General features: G+C 34.8%; 1 protein-coding gene across 50 annotated transcripts in view; it reads left to right on the top strand.

Moving 5' to 3' along the window:
- Positions 1-15,921, top strand: part of ABI3BP (ABI family member 3 binding protein) — a 248,933-nt gene that overhangs the window by 96,422 nt on the left and 136,590 nt on the right. For all 50 annotated transcript variants that reach the window (XM_033130366.1, XM_033130223.1, XM_033130130.1 and 47 more), the window contains exons 5-6: positions 14,091-14,272; positions 14,802-14,857. In XM_033130366.1, coding sequence (XP_032986257.1) covers positions 14,091-14,272; positions 14,802-14,857 — 238 coding nt within the window. The remainder of the gene's footprint in view (positions 1-14,090; positions 14,273-14,801; positions 14,858-15,921) is intronic.

Genomic DNA, 15,921 nt, shown 5'->3' with positions numbered 1-15,921 from the left:
ACAATTCCATTGACTCTATTCCCTATACTGTACTCCACATCCTGTGACTATACGTATATTAAATTATAGTTGGCATTCATTATTATTCAGCTTAAGCTTCAGGTGTACACTGCGGTGGTCAGGCATCTACACCGTCCCTGAGGTGGTCTCCCTAATAAGACAAATGTCCATCGGATACCCTACAAAATCTTTACAATGTTATTGATTATATTCCCCAAACTGACTTTCATATCCCCGTGGCAATCTTGTGGTTACGGATTGTGCTTTCTGATCCCCTCACCTTCTCCCTCATCCTCATCCCCCTTCCATTAGCAACCCTCAGTTTTTTTTCTCTATGTCTCTGAGACTGTTTCTGATTAGCCTGTTCATTTATTCCTTTCTTTAGATTCCACATATAAGTGAGATCATATGGTATTTGTCTTTCTCCATCTGACTTATTTCACTTAGCATAATGTTCTCTAGGTCCATCCAGATCTTTGCAAATGGTAAGATTCCATCCTTCTTTATGGCGAGCAAAACATTTAACTTTCCAATTTCACTATCCCTCATCATTTGAACAGGGAAATAAAATAGCTTACTCCTCACTGCTTGACGAAATATCTCTGAAATAATTCATCAAATACAATGATAAAGATGCTCTACTATATTGACATAAAGTAAAAGCAGATTCACTTCCTACTTTTTCCACATGACGTGTAAACCATTACAGCCAGTATTTCCCAATATAGAAATATTCCCTCATACCTTGAGGTTTGTTTTTTTTTCTAAATAATTTTCTGATATTTCATTAACTACCAAATTATGGAAATATTCATGAATGAGGCTAGATTTATTTAATTTCTTTGTATATTTAGTTTTATGTAGAATCTAAGTATCCTTAATATCTGAAGATCATTTTTTACTAGGTGTGAACACAAGGGAAGAGTGTATTTGAATTCTATAGCATGTTGATAAAGACATAGAATGAATGCCTTTTTTAATTCCTATTAAAACCTTACATCTGCTTGTGAAAAAAAAAGAAAAGAAAGAAATGGAAAATCTGAAGTCCCCCTCCAGACCTACTGAATCAGGAACTCTGAGAGTGGGGCCCAGGAATCTGTGTTTTCAGGAAGCCCTCCAGGTGATTCTGACACTCACCGAAGTTTGAGAATCATTGGCTTAGAAAACTGGAGAGATACACACAGGGAGAGATGTAGGCAGAAAAAAGGCACAGACTTGGAAATGAAGCTATCTTCTTAGGCAGAACAGAATAAGTAAAACCTTTTTTTAATGACTGCCATCCATCCATCCAGCACATGCATTTGGAACTGTTTGTGTGCAGGACACTGTGTGCTAAATGCTGAACCATAATTCTAAATAGGGTATAAAATATTTGTTTATCATAAATACTACAGTAGTTTCCCAATTCAAAACTTAGCATCTGAAAGGCATTCAAAAATTTCAAGCTTCAGCCAAGGCATTTTACTTAAAATATTTTTTATTTTGAGTACACTCAAAGTGATTTTTAAATTTTAGAAGTTTCCTTCCTTTTTTTAAATAAGAAATTTGTTATCGAAGTAAATAGACCCAGTAAAATGCATAGATCTTAGGTGTACAGTTTGATCAGTTACAAAAATTGTGTATAATCATGTATTTTACATCACATCAGGAAATAGAACATTTTCATCATTCCAGAAAGTACTTTCCTCAAGAAGCAACCACTGACTTGATTTCTATTACCAGAGATTAAGTTTGCCCTCTCTAGAATTCCACAAAAATGGAATTATACACTATATTCTTTTTATATTTCTATCTTTTTTCATTAAGCATATTTTGAAATTCATTCATGATATTGCAGCTATCAATAGTTCATTTATTGTTTATTCCTGAGTATTATTCCATTATGTGAATATTCCAGAATTTATATATCCATTCTCTTGCTGGTGGATACCTGAATTGTTTCTTGATTTGGGTTATTACGAATATAGATTTTATAAACATTTTTGTGTAACACTTTAGAGACATATCTTTTAATTTCTCTTAGATAAATATCTAGAAGTAGAATTGCTAGTTCACAGGAAAGATGTATATTTAATGTTTTTTTACTTTGTTTTGTTTTTGCCTAATTTTCCATTTACACTCCTACAAGCAATGTATGAGAGTTCTGGTTACTCCACATTCTTACCAGCATTTTGTGTTGTCAACATTTTTCATTTTAGTTATTGTAGTGTAGTCATATCTCATACCATTTTGATATGCATTTCTTTTGTAATAAGGTATTAAACACAGTTTCATGTACTTTTGGGCCACATATATTTTGGTAGTGTTTATTTTTATTTGTCTAAATTGAACTAAAAGAAAAGACTTTCTAAAATGTTTATAAGCTCTCAAAAGTACCTTTCATATGACTTTGATTAGGAAATGAATTTAGATTAGGAAATCTAAACTAAGAATGAAAAAAATTAAATTTGCTTTCACATGTCCATTCCATAGTTCTGTAGGAAGAAATTCTTGGGGGGTAAAAAGCCGTGTAGAATATATTGCCAAAAGCAAATTTTTTGAAAAATAATTTTGAGATATTTCAAAGAATCTGAAATATTTTATTTCCTCCACCACTAAACCCATAGTATTTTGTTTGGAAAATAGACTCTTGAAAGAACATGATTTCTTGTGATAATTCCAGTTTATAGTGGATTGGTCCAATATGCCAATGCTGAAAAAGTTGTTTAGTCTCTTATTAAAAAAGAAAGACAAAAAATAATAGGGAAGGGAAGGAAAAGGAAAGGAAGGAAAGGAGGGAGGGAGGTAGGAAAGAAGGGAGGAGGAAAGAAGGAGGGAGGGAAATTTGGTATACTTGTAGCAAAACACAGTTAATTTTAATGGTTACTCAGCTTGCTTGACATATCTGTGAGGTTCAGTAAGTGCAAATTAGCATAATTTGGATATGATTTTCTGCCCTGGCCCAAGCCTTTCCCTCAGTTTCACTTGGTCCGACTGACCTTCCATGATGGAATTTATCTAATGACTGATTGTAATTGATCGATGTTGTTATGGTTTGACAGCACAAAGAGAAATGAATGTGGAGAAGGTATAGGAGCAGTTGACGTAATGGAGCTAGGATTTTAACCAAGGCAGTTGACTCACAGGCCCAAGCTACTCAGACCATGAATGTACCTCACCCTTACCCCCTGGCTCCCACACCCTGGCTCTGCTCTTCTCAACAAATAGATGGAGTCATGCCTGTCAAATCACAGTATTTAAAATCAATAATTCCACTTAGAATGAAGTTTTTTAAAAAATTTAATAATAGCATGTCAAGATGCTTGCAAACTTTCACACTTCAGTGAATGAGAGAATCAAGGTATCCTTGACAGAAATAGGGAACTGTTAGGACATGACTAAAAGGGAACAATTAAACAGTAATGACTATAAAGAAGCACTTGGAGTACTTGTGGATTTCATTTACCCATGCCTCCTTTCTCCCTAGTTAGCATAGTTAATAAAGAGCTGACATTTCAAAGTCTTTGTGTTGTTTGAGAAAAAATAGTAGTCCCTATTTGAAAGCTCTGGAAATACTGTACACAATATAAGCAGCCAAATAAACCCACCAGAACAACTCTAAATTAGCGTAATTAGAAGCAGACTTGGAGAAATTTACTCTCATATGCTCATGCAGATTTTTGTTTTTTTAGAATTTAGGCTAATCTAATAGGTTATAGTAAGCAATAATAGCTACAGAGAATGATTACTTCTCAAAAATTGGAAGATTAATATAGCTGAAGTTTTCCTTCAGGAGTATCTTCTTACAAAACCATTGAAATCTGAATGCCCTTGGCCTGCTACAGAAATACCAACTGGTGTCATTTTAATCCATTGATCTCTAATATTTGGCACCTTGTGTAAAATCTGATTAAAAAAAAATTATTCCACATTGGTTTATTGTGTAGCCTCATTTATCCTTTGCAAATGCAAATAATTTATTGGAAAAGCTTTTCCTTTATTCTTTGACTTTGGGCTTCTTATATCAAAGCTCCATGTAGTAAGTTTCCTGTGAGAAAAACCTCCTTCTTTTTTGTTTTATTTTGTTTGTTTGAAGCTTGGAAATATTGATGAAATGTCACTTTACCCTTTGTGGTACATATTTCTATTCCTATTTGCATAGGATCCATATGGGTCTCCCATGTTTTTAGATCCTTTTCTGAGTTCACATTGGAGAGTAGATGTGCTTTATTTGCAGTTTTTATTATTAATGGACTTTGAATGGAAGAATGTCACATTTATCCTCGATTTATCTAAGGTCAAAAGAAAACTTTCCAGATTGGCTCAAATGAAGAATAAAACATGTTTTTAACCAAAATTTATTTCACTATTAATAGCTTATTTTTTCCCTTCCCTTGTTTCCAACTTGTTAAATCATTTAAGATTTTTTTAGTTCTCGTTTCTTACCAACTTATTAAAGTTTAATGAGTCATTTAGATATCATTTTCATGTTTCTAACACTTTCATATTGTACTTATTTACACTTTTTTTATTAAATTTATTGGCGTGACATTGGTTAATAAAATTATATAGGTTTCAGGTGTACTATTCTATAACACTTATTTACTCTTAATGTAGAATGAGGGCCCTCCTTTTTGGCTGGTCTAGAGCAGGCTGTTGACTTTTTTTTTTTTTGCCCCAAGTTTATAAGAAGTGGATATTTTCAATGTCTGTGACTCTCACTTGATTGAACCCAATGTCTTGTTACCCATTTGTCAGGCCACATAAATATTAAGTTCTGTGAGTACAGGGACCCTATATATCTTAACCACCATTATCTTGCCATTCCCTGGGCCAGCATTGGGCATGTAGTAGGCCGTCAGTAAATATATACTGAATGAATAAACAGTGAAATGTCAGCATTTTCACTTTTATGTCTTGAAATTTAATATGACAACATTGAACTCATACTTTTCCTCTTGAAATATTACCTCACTTTTCTTACCATGTTTCCCTGAAAATAAGACCTGCCCGGAAAATAAGCCCCAGTTAAGATCTCAGCCAGGTAGACACATTTAGTATATTATGACGATGTTCCAGAAGAAGATGACATGACTGTAATTGAATAAATGTAGATTGTTGTACATGAAAAATAAGACATCCCCTGAAAATAAGCCCTAATGGAGAAAAAAAATTAATATAAGACCCGGTCTTATTTTCGGGGAAAGACGGTATTACTTTCTGAAGTATCTTAATTCTTCCACTCACCCTAATTTGCAACTTTAATCATTTTTTATTTTTCATCTCCTATAAGTAACTTAATGAGCCCCCAAGTTATATTCGTTTTGCCTTTGATAAAAATATCCATATCAATCTCTTTATCTTATTTTTTATTTTTAAGATTTTTACTAAATACTATAGCTAACATACAACATTATATTAGTTTCAGGGATACACCATAGTGATTCAATATTTATATACCTAAAGATGTGATCACCATAAGTCCAGCAATCATCTGACACCGTACCATGCTATCACAATATTATTGACTATATTCCCCATGCTGTACATTACATCTCCATGACTTATTTACTTTATACCTGGAAATTTGAACCTCTTATTCACTTTTACCTTTTCCCCTCATTTAAAAATTTTCAATTACAGTTAATATTCAATATTATTTTGTATGAATTTCAGGTATACAACATAGTGGTTAGACATTTGTATAATTTAACAAGTGATCCCCCTAACCCACCTGGCACTATACATAGTTATTACCATATTATGAACTATATTCCTTATGCTTTACTTTACATCCCCATGACTATTTTGTAACTACCAATTTGTACTTCTTAATCCCTTCACCTTTTTTATTCTGTCCCCCAACCCCCTCTGATCTATCACCCCGATAAATCTAGTAACCATCTGACACCACACATAGTTATTATCTTTATCTTCTACTTCTCCATTTCTACACCAGCGATTCCAATCCAGGCACTCACCATACCCTGGATCCTGGGAATCGCATCCTGACTATTTTCCCTAGCTCTTTTCCTATCCCAACCCATCCAGGCTTTTGTAATACTGAGGAAATTTAGACTGTCCACCATCAGTGACATTCCAGATTTGTCTTTACTCCTCTTTCTCTTCTTTCTAAGGAACACACTTCTGACTTCAGACAGTGCTCGTCCTCACATCTCTTCCACAGTCTATATGCCTTTGCTTTTTGACATTTGTCCCTTTACTGCCATTGGCGCCCTGCCTTTTGCTTGCAAACATGCTCACGAGTTCCCTACCTGAAGACAAAATCTTCTGTTGATCTTTTTATATCTTTCCAAGCTACTTTGCAATCTCCTCTCTTAATCCGGAAACTTTTCAGTCATCTGCTGGCACATTCCTGATTTCTATATCACCCACACAGTCTTTATTCCCTTTCACCGGCTTCCATCCCTTCTACCATTCAACTGAAACTTCTCTTTATGGTTGTCTGTGATCAGTTAATTGCTAGACCCAATTTCTCAGTTCTTATCTTTTTAAACCTCTCTGTGAAATTGTTAGCCATACTCCCATTCTAGAGCTCCTTCTTTCCTTTATATTTTTATTGAGATTTTCCTCTTACCTTCTTTTTCCTCTCTTTTGCTCACTTGTTATCCTGCCTCCCAAACAAAGAACTAGAGTTCTATCCTTGGGTCTCTCATCTATAGATCTCCTTACTTCATCTGTGCCCTGTCTTTTAACTATCACCTCGATGTAGAACAGTGCTTGTCAAATTTTGATGTGCATGTGAATCATGTGGGAAACTGTTAAAAGGAAGATTCTGATTCCATGGGTCTGATGAAGAGCCTAAGAGTCTGCATTTCTGAAAGGTCCCAGGAATTGCTGATGTGACTGTTCTACAGAGAACAGTAAGAATGGCAAAGATGTAAATGACTTCCAATGCTGCACCTCTGACCTTGACCCATTTCCAAAGTTCTAATGCTCTGTTTTTAGTTGCCCATGGAATGGTGGTCAGCACCTCAAACTCAAACTAAATTCATATTTTTCTACACGAATGAAAGAACTCCTTCTTCATCGCTTTAACTTCCCTCTTCTCAAGTTGGAAAATTCAGTTTTGATTTTTATTTACACTTTCCTTGGAACCCATATCTCCTAAGGAGTCTAGTCTCATCCGTTCTTTCATACAAACATAACTTTGATCTGTTCCCTTTCTTGCCCCTTCATTTTGTGTCTTCCATGATTCATTCCTTTATCTCATGTCTGAACTACAGTATATTGAGATTCCTCCCTCCAGTTTCTCTCTGATTCTTCCACTGCTGATGAATCTAGTTTCCTTCATCACTGCTCAACTTTATTCACCTGTTGAAGAATCTTCACCAGCTCCTCACTGCCTGGTAAAAGAAATCACAGAATCTCTTCCAGAATCTATCTCAAGGAATATATGAGTCATCCTTCTACATGAGGTTTGAATCTGGCCTACTCTGCTTTCCCTGGACCTGGGTAGGGTGTCCTGCTTTAAATCACACCACTGGGATGGGATTTTAAATGCCTGTCCAAGTTCAGGCTGCAATATGCCAACCCAGCCACCCTCAGCACTCTCTGCTTTTCATCCTGCCTTCTTTAGTTATAATCATACATCTACCTCCCTCACTACACTGTAAGCTCGTTTTTGAAGTTATATACACCGTCCTACTCACCTTCCAGCTCACAAAGAACCTAGTATCATGTTTTACAATAGTAGGTCTCAACAAATATATAAATTAGTAAGCAAATAGAATGTCAAGAACCAGGCTTAAAAATCATCTGGCCAGTCAATTCAGCCCTTGAAGCTCGTCTGCAACATCTCTCATCCAGAGTCCACAGTGAATATCTCCAGGGATGGTAACATAGCATGAATGTTGAGGGTGCAAATTCTGGTCAGATTAACCTAAGTTAAATTCTGCTCTATTATTAGCTGAGTGGCCTAGGAAAGGTTACTTTTATGGTTTAAGCCTTGGTTGTCTTATACATAGAATGAAGGTACTAATAGTAATATCTCCCAGGGTTGTCAGAAATAAATGAGATGACACTGTAAAAATGTGGCTATGTTAACATCATATCTGGCATGCAGTGAGCACTCAACAAATGGTACTTAGGTATTTGCTGCTAATCTTGTTCTTTGTGGTATTATTTACCTTCTGTTAGAATTGCCGTTTCAGATAAGCTATTCCATTTTAGATAGCACTAAAATCACTAGAAACTTCTTTCTATTGTTGAGCTTAAGCCAGCCAGCAGTAGGTAATAAAGAGATTTTGGAAATGGTTGTTGGCCAGTTTGAAAATTATTGCAAGAGTCCAAAGATAGTAAGGACCTTGCCTGGGTCCTTAAGTGCCACTAAGGAGCACAGACGAGACAAGTGCAAGAGGAATCATGCAGGGAAACATAACTGGATGTGAGAACTGATTGGACATGAGGGGAGAAGGAACCTGAAGTCAAACTGGAATTAGAACAGGTTTGGGTAAGAACATCTTCTTAGATTTTAAGGTAGTTATGAAATTCGTGGAGGACTAAGTTACTGGATTTGATCAAAAGGTTTTACCATACTAATAGATCAGACACCAGACTGCAAAAAGGTTTAGGCATTATGAGTGGTAAGAAAGTGGGAAAAAGTAGATTACTTTTAAGAAATTTTATGTTAAAAGATAGTAGAAGGGATAAGAAGCAAGCATCGGTTTTATTTTTGTTTGATAGAATGGAAAATACGTAAACATCTTTTAGACTCAAAGAAAGGTCCTTGAAGAATCAAGAGAAAGAATGAAGAGCAGATGGGAAAAAGCAATGGAATAGAATTACCAAGATGCTTATTTTTCAGAAGAAGGAAGAACCCTGGAATCAGAAAGGGGCAAGGAAAGAGTGAGGGGGAGAGAGACACTTTGAGAGGAAAGGAATGAGGACAGAGTTTATGTTAGCAGTCCCAGTCTCAGTGAGGCAAGAAGCAAGGACATTGACAAAGCGGGGTCAGGAAGTGTCCTTTCAGATGAAGAGTACAAAGAATGTGTAGATGTTTTAGGAAATATAATAGTAGTCAATTACATAGAAATAAATGCATTGCTGGAAAAAGTATGGAAACCCCATAAGATGGCCAACAATGTGTATCAAGCCAGGCTAGTTTGTGAAAGAACTAAATTTATTTTGGCATTCTCCAATTTTTCCGCATTGTAGAATTCACTGCCAGTCACATCACAAATTTTGTTTATGGAGTTTCTACCTCTGGGGTTTCTACCCTGTAGAAAGTCTGATATGTAGCTAGAATAAAATTTTAGAAACAAAAATAATCTCATAGATTATGTAGTTGAATCCCCCTCTTTTTTCAATGAAGAAAACCTTTGTGTAAGTGGGCGGAGACTTCCCCCGAGGTCATGCTACTAATTTTCAGCTGACGGATAATTCAAAACAAGCCACAACCTGTCTTCTCCACTACATTTTGAGAAGCCTATGGATTTCTTGAAGCTAGAATAACAATTATTGTCAGTATTGAGACTAACAGGGAGATCCCAGCACAGAATAATGCCAGTTGAACCAAACACTACCTTCAACAGTTTCTTACCATTTAATCAGGATATATGATGTTCTGGTTCTTAAAATCCAAATTGCCAGAGTCAGGCTTTCCAGAGGTCTGCTTTTACGACATTCACAGGCTGCTACCTGTATTTTTAATATACTTCTTGTCTCTCCATCTACTTGTACTTAAATTTAATAACCCACAGAAAAAGATACAATCAACATTTGATCCTGGATGTCCCCAGACAATAATCTAAAATCTGTAACTATATGTTATGGAAAATACACAGTAAAACAAAAGATAAAAAGTCTTAAATAATGCTCAAAGGATTCCTTTTGTTCCTTTTGCATTCAGGTATCATTTTACCTGTCTTTTTCCATCTCCTTTTGCCAAGCACTGCAGTAGAAAGATAGTCCAATGCAGTACAAATGGTAGTAGCTATTTGCCTGGCTCTGTCATTGGTTATCAGACTTTAGACCCTTCTCAGCCTCTTTTTCTTCCATAGTAATTCTTAATCTGCTTACTTCAGAATTTATTGTATGGATAAACTGAAATAAATAAAAAGTTCTTAAGCCCTCTGCAAATATACAGGGTAGACATTTATTGTATTTTCCTTCAGTTTGTGTTTATCTATAGGAATGGTGAGTTTGGGTAAGTAAAATTTTATGCAATGACACATTGCAAAATACACTTGTAGACCTAATAGCTTGAATCACTGTATTTTGGTGATTGAATCATTGGCAATTCAGAGCAATTATATTCTAATTTTAGAATGATCCTGTGAGCACCTAAGTATCCATTCTATTCATTCCAGAAATATTTATGTAGTACCTAATATGTGCTAGGTTGTTGAACACTGTTTATTATCATAAGGCCTATATTTTGCTTTAATATCAAGGGAACTTTAGAGCTAAGGAGTCTTATTTAGTTTCTCTTTTTAAAATTTAGAACTTACCTATATTATACAATTATCAAGTAAGCCAGTGCTGACGAGGGTAAGCTGACTGAAGCAGAGTAGAGGGGTTAGCTGCCTGTATGTTTATTTTTCCTGAGAAAGAGAGTATTTCGAAGGCTTTGTATCAAAATAGAAAAAATTTAGTTTTTTTATTAACATGCAAGTAAGTTCTTAGGACAAAACTTTTCTGTCCCATTTTAGTCCTAGGAAGATGGCATAAACTCAAGCTTATTGGGAATCCTGGAATCTGGCCTTTGGTAGTTCTGTTAGTAGTGGGCCCCTGGATCTTGCAACCAACTGAGGACTTCCAAAATTTATCCAATCTAGAGATTTATAATTGTGGTAGGTCATCTGGACTGATTTTAGTTTCTTCGCATTTCCCCTAAAGTACTGTCATAACCAGAGCAGGGGAAAAAAACAACAACAGAAATATTTATGCATCATACTTGTTAAGAACTATGTTTTATAAATGACTATTGATGTTTTGACTCACAGGACACAGAGAATTAGTATTCTATAACATTTATTTCTGGTAGCAGTTAGTATTTTGGCTGGAGCAGCCTCCTTCACCCATTCTGTCTTTTGCTACTTTGGAATGGGGGACTGGAGCCTGGCAGCAGCTTTCACTAGAAAGAAGCAAGCTGATGAATGATTTCTAGTAGTTCAGTAGTTTGTGACTAGCAAAAAAGTAGGTTGAATGTACAAGCACATCCCCTCCCTCTCTGTATTTGTTAAACTCCAAACCCTCTGCTGACTTCATGGGCATGCAACCTGTGCAATTGCACAGCGGCCCCTCCTTAAAAGGACCCATTCTTGATTTAATGCTCTACTCTCACCGTCTTGAAATCCTTAATCATTTTGAATAAGGGGCCCCATATTTTCATTTTGCAATGAGCCCACCAATTCTATAGCCAGTCCTTGCCCTTGTTTCCAGAGATTCAGACCAATTATTATTATTATTATTATTATTATTATTATTATTATGTTTCATGTGTACAAAACAATGTAATAGTTAGATATTTACACCCCTCACAAAGTAATAACTCCCCCAATCTACTACCCCTCTGACATCGTATATAGCTGTTACAATTCCATTGACTATATTCCTTATGTTATACTCCACATCCCATGACTCTCTCTATATATATATGTAATTACAGTTGACATTCAATATAATTCAGCTTCAGTTTCAGGTATACCGCACAATGGTTAGACATTTATGTAATCTTTGAAGTGACCCCCCCCAATAAGTCCATTGCCTGCCTGGCACCCTACACATTATTGATTATATTCCCCATACTGTATTTCATAGCCTCGTGACTATATTGTGGCTACTAATTTGTGTGTCTAATCCCTTTACCTTCTCCCTGATAACCCCCCTCTCATTTAGTAGCCGTCAGGTTTTTTTGCCCTATATCTCTGAGTCTATTTCTGTTTTGTTTTTTCATTTATTCTGTTCTTTAGATTCCACATATAAGTGAGATCATATGGTATTTGTCTTTCTCCATCTGACTTATTTCACTTAGCATAATATTCTCTAGGTCTATCCATGTTGTTGCAAATGGTAAGATTTCATTCTTCTTTATGGCCAAGTAATACTCCATTGTACAAATGTACCACAGTTTCATAATCCAGTCGTAATCAAAACAGCATGGTATTGGCATAAAAACAGACAAAGAGATCAATGGAACAGAACGGAGAGCCCAGAAATAAATCCATGCCTATATGGTCATTTAATCTATGACAAAGGAAGCATGAATTTACACTGGAGTAAAGACAGTCTATTTAATAAATGGTGCTGGGAAAACTAGACAGACACATGCAAAAAAATGAAGCTGGACCACCTTCTTAAGCCATATGCAAGAATAAATTCAAAATGGATTAAAGACTTAAATGTAAGATCTGAAACCATTACCCTTAGTAATATTTTTACTGATATATCCCCCTGGGGCAAAGGAAGCAAAAGAAAAAATAGACATATGGGATTACATCAAACTAAAAAGTTTTTTCACAGATCAGGAAACCATCAATGAAACAAAAAGACATCCTATTGAATTGGAGCCATTGTTTTTGTATCACCGAGAATTTGTGCCTGACACTTAGAGGGTGCATATTAAACACTTTTAGCAGGAGGAAAATAGTGATTTTTTTAAAGTTTTGCATGAAAGCAATTGACCTGAATCTTAGTACATTTAATTTTCCTAGGGTGAGGAATGGAAGAGAGGTACTAAATTTTTGAGAGAAAATTTAACATATAAGAAAGGACCTAAAATAGCATTGACAAACATCGATGTTTCCAACATCATACATTACAGCTATTATTTTATTCTATTTACTTTAAATTTGTATTTAAAAAGAAAAAGCAGATAAAGTTTATCTGTTGGCTCCACCTTTAATCCCATTTATGTCCCTTCCCTGCTCACTGGGAGACAAAGCACTATCACAAATGTCTCCTCCCAGTATTTATTGTCCCTTTACAATGCCAGGAACAATAGATGGTAACATACTTTGTGTGAGTGTTTTGCTATTTACGTAAATGATATGAAACAACATACATCATTTTGTAATTTGCTGTTTTCATTCAATATTTTATTTGTAAAATCTATCTGTATTGATACATGTATCTCCAGTTCATTCATTCTCATTATTGTATACAGTTGTGATGAAATGCCCTTTCCTGACCTGCCTTCCTACTTAGTAAAGCTGTTTAGAGCAGAGCCAGAGGAGTCTTTCTTTGTATTCTGGTTCTGCCATTGCCACTTGCCACTAGTAAAAGTCATTAGCTGGGTAACAATGGGCAAGTTAAGTGATCTTTCCAAAACTTCATTTTCAATTTGTAAAATGAAATCATAATGGTAAAACCTAACATGTGATAAAGGTGCAAAGAAATACTGGTGGGGATTATCGTTACTTTGCCATATATATATATATATATATATATATATATATATATATATATATATATAGAAATAAACATTACTTTGCCATATATACACATATATATATATACACACATACACACACACACACACACACACACACACATATGAATTTTCTGTAACCCTAAGCAAATATGTAACAGTGATCTTGAATTTACGTGGTTTGATTTTTCTCATTGTACCCTTAGCTTGGCTATTGATCTTAACTCTTTTTATAATGATAAGAAAATTTCCCCCTTGAAATGCAGTCCTGGTTGCATCTTAGAGTTTCAGTTTTCTCTTTCACAAAATTGAATGATATTACCTCTAATGCAACTTCCATGGGGTGAAAGACTTAAACCCACACAGTTATGATACTACAACATTAAGTATTTATAAAATTATGCCTATGTTCCTCTGTATGCATAACTGGGGAAAAGAGAAACATCCAGCATTTTCCAGCTTTCATTTTGCAAAGCAACAAATAATAAAACTGAGAGGTCTGAATTTTGCAAGACCATAACTGTGCTACTAAAAATAAACACTCATTTTGTTTTGTTTTTTTAGAGTTCTCTACAATTTTTTTAAAATATTGAAACAGAAGCTAATATTGATTATAGTCTTTGGTGTAGATGAGAGTCTATGAGACATTAAGAAACTTGAAAAAAACATTCTAAATCTCCCTGTGATTTTGAAGTGTCATATTTTGGTTATTCAACAGATTTTATACAATTCGCTATAGAGAAAAGGATAAGGAAAAGAAATGGATTTTTCAACTCTGTCCAGCCACTGAAACAATTGTAGAAAATCTGAAACCCAACACAGTTTATGAATTCGGAGTCAAAGATAACACAGAAGGTGGAATTTGGAGTAAGATTTTCAATCACAAGACTATTGTTGGAAGTAAGTACCTGAAACTGTTTTAGTAAGCTTTCTGCAACTTTTTCCTTTTTTTTCTAATTATAAAATTTTAATTACTTATTAATTGTGTAGTGTGACATGATTTAATTCCAATCCTCTAGTATTTGAGAAAACACAAAAGTGAACAGAATTTATTGAGTATTGATATTTCCGATTATTATGAGTGTTTTTTTTATAGTGATAAACTAATATTTGATGCTTCCATGGATAACAATTCATTGGCCATTGTAATATTTTAAATCAATCACTGACTTATGAACACCAACTGAGCCAAAAACCAATGTGTAAATGTTCAGATAGAAAGCTGGGCCAATAGACGTGACCATAAAAAGACTTCCTGTTATCCCTTCATTCAAACTTCATTGGAATCAGTGTTTGAACTGATAGTAAATAAAATAATATGCCCAAGTTAGAGCAGGACTTGCAGGTGTCTTCATAATGATTAGTAAGAATTGATTTAAGAACAAGAAAAATGAAAATAATAATGTCATTTTCCCCTTATTTTTGTCAGGTATAAACAAAGTAAATGGGAAAATTCAAAGTACCTATGATCAAGTCCACACAGTGGTATGTACAGGTTGTTTTCAAGAATGTTTTTTTAAAAATGTGTCTGCATCGTATTTTTATTTAAATAAAGAAAGAGTCCTATTATGAAGTACTGAGATGAGACTCGATCAACTGATTAGTTCTGGGGCATTGGGTAAAGCACTGAACATTTTAGGAATTAGTTTCTTTTTCGGAAAATGGAGGTTGAAGTATAAAACAAGATCATCTCCAATTTGTTTAAAGCTCTAACACTCTGCTGTTCAATATAGTTACTCTAGTACTTCAGTATTCCAGGTATTTGAGATTATGCATATTATGTTCTATTCTGTGGATTGTTTTCTATTATAACATGTAAAGAGCAAATTGGTAGATGTTCTACGTACATTGCTACTGTTCAAATCTTTCCTTTATTTTCTTTTTTGGGGGGGAGATTAATTATGTTTTTTTTTTAATTAAAATTTATTGGGGTGACAATGATCAACAAAGTTACATAGGTTTCAGGTGTACAATTCTATAACACATCATCTATATATTGCATTATATGTTCACCACCCAGAGTCAATTTTCCTTCCATCATCCCCTTTATCCTTTTCTACCATCTCTCCTTCCCCCTTACCCTCTGGTAACTGCTAAACTATTGTCTGTGTCTATGAGTTTTTGTTTCTTTATTTGTTTGTCTTGTTCCTTTGTTACTTTCAGTTTTATATCCCACATGAGTGAAGTCATAATGGTTCTTGACTTTTTCTGTCTGACTTATTTCACCTAGAGTAATAACCTCAAGATCCATCCATGTTGTCACAAATGATACTATTTCATCTTTTCTTACTGCTGAATAGTATTCTACTGTATATATGTACCACATCTTCTTTATCCAATTAGTTATTGAAGGGCACTTTGGTTTTTTCCATGTCTTGGCCATTGTAAACTTCCTAGTTGAAGGAGCCAACCCTTTTCAAAGTGATGAATCAACTGGTTTGTTTTTTCCATGTGCCCAGCCTCTTACAGTGCAGTAAATGTTTGTTTAATTTATGTGCCAGGCATTTCCCCCCAACTGGACACACTTTTCTCTCTCTCACTTCAGAAGC

This window comes from Rhinolophus ferrumequinum, chromosome 2 (assembly GCF_004115265.2).
Source record: "Rhinolophus ferrumequinum isolate MPI-CBG mRhiFer1 chromosome 2, mRhiFer1_v1.p, whole genome shotgun sequence".
NCBI lineage: Eukaryota > Metazoa > Chordata > Mammalia > Chiroptera > Rhinolophidae > Rhinolophus > Rhinolophus ferrumequinum.
This window is presented reverse-complemented; position numbering and strand designations above follow the sequence as displayed.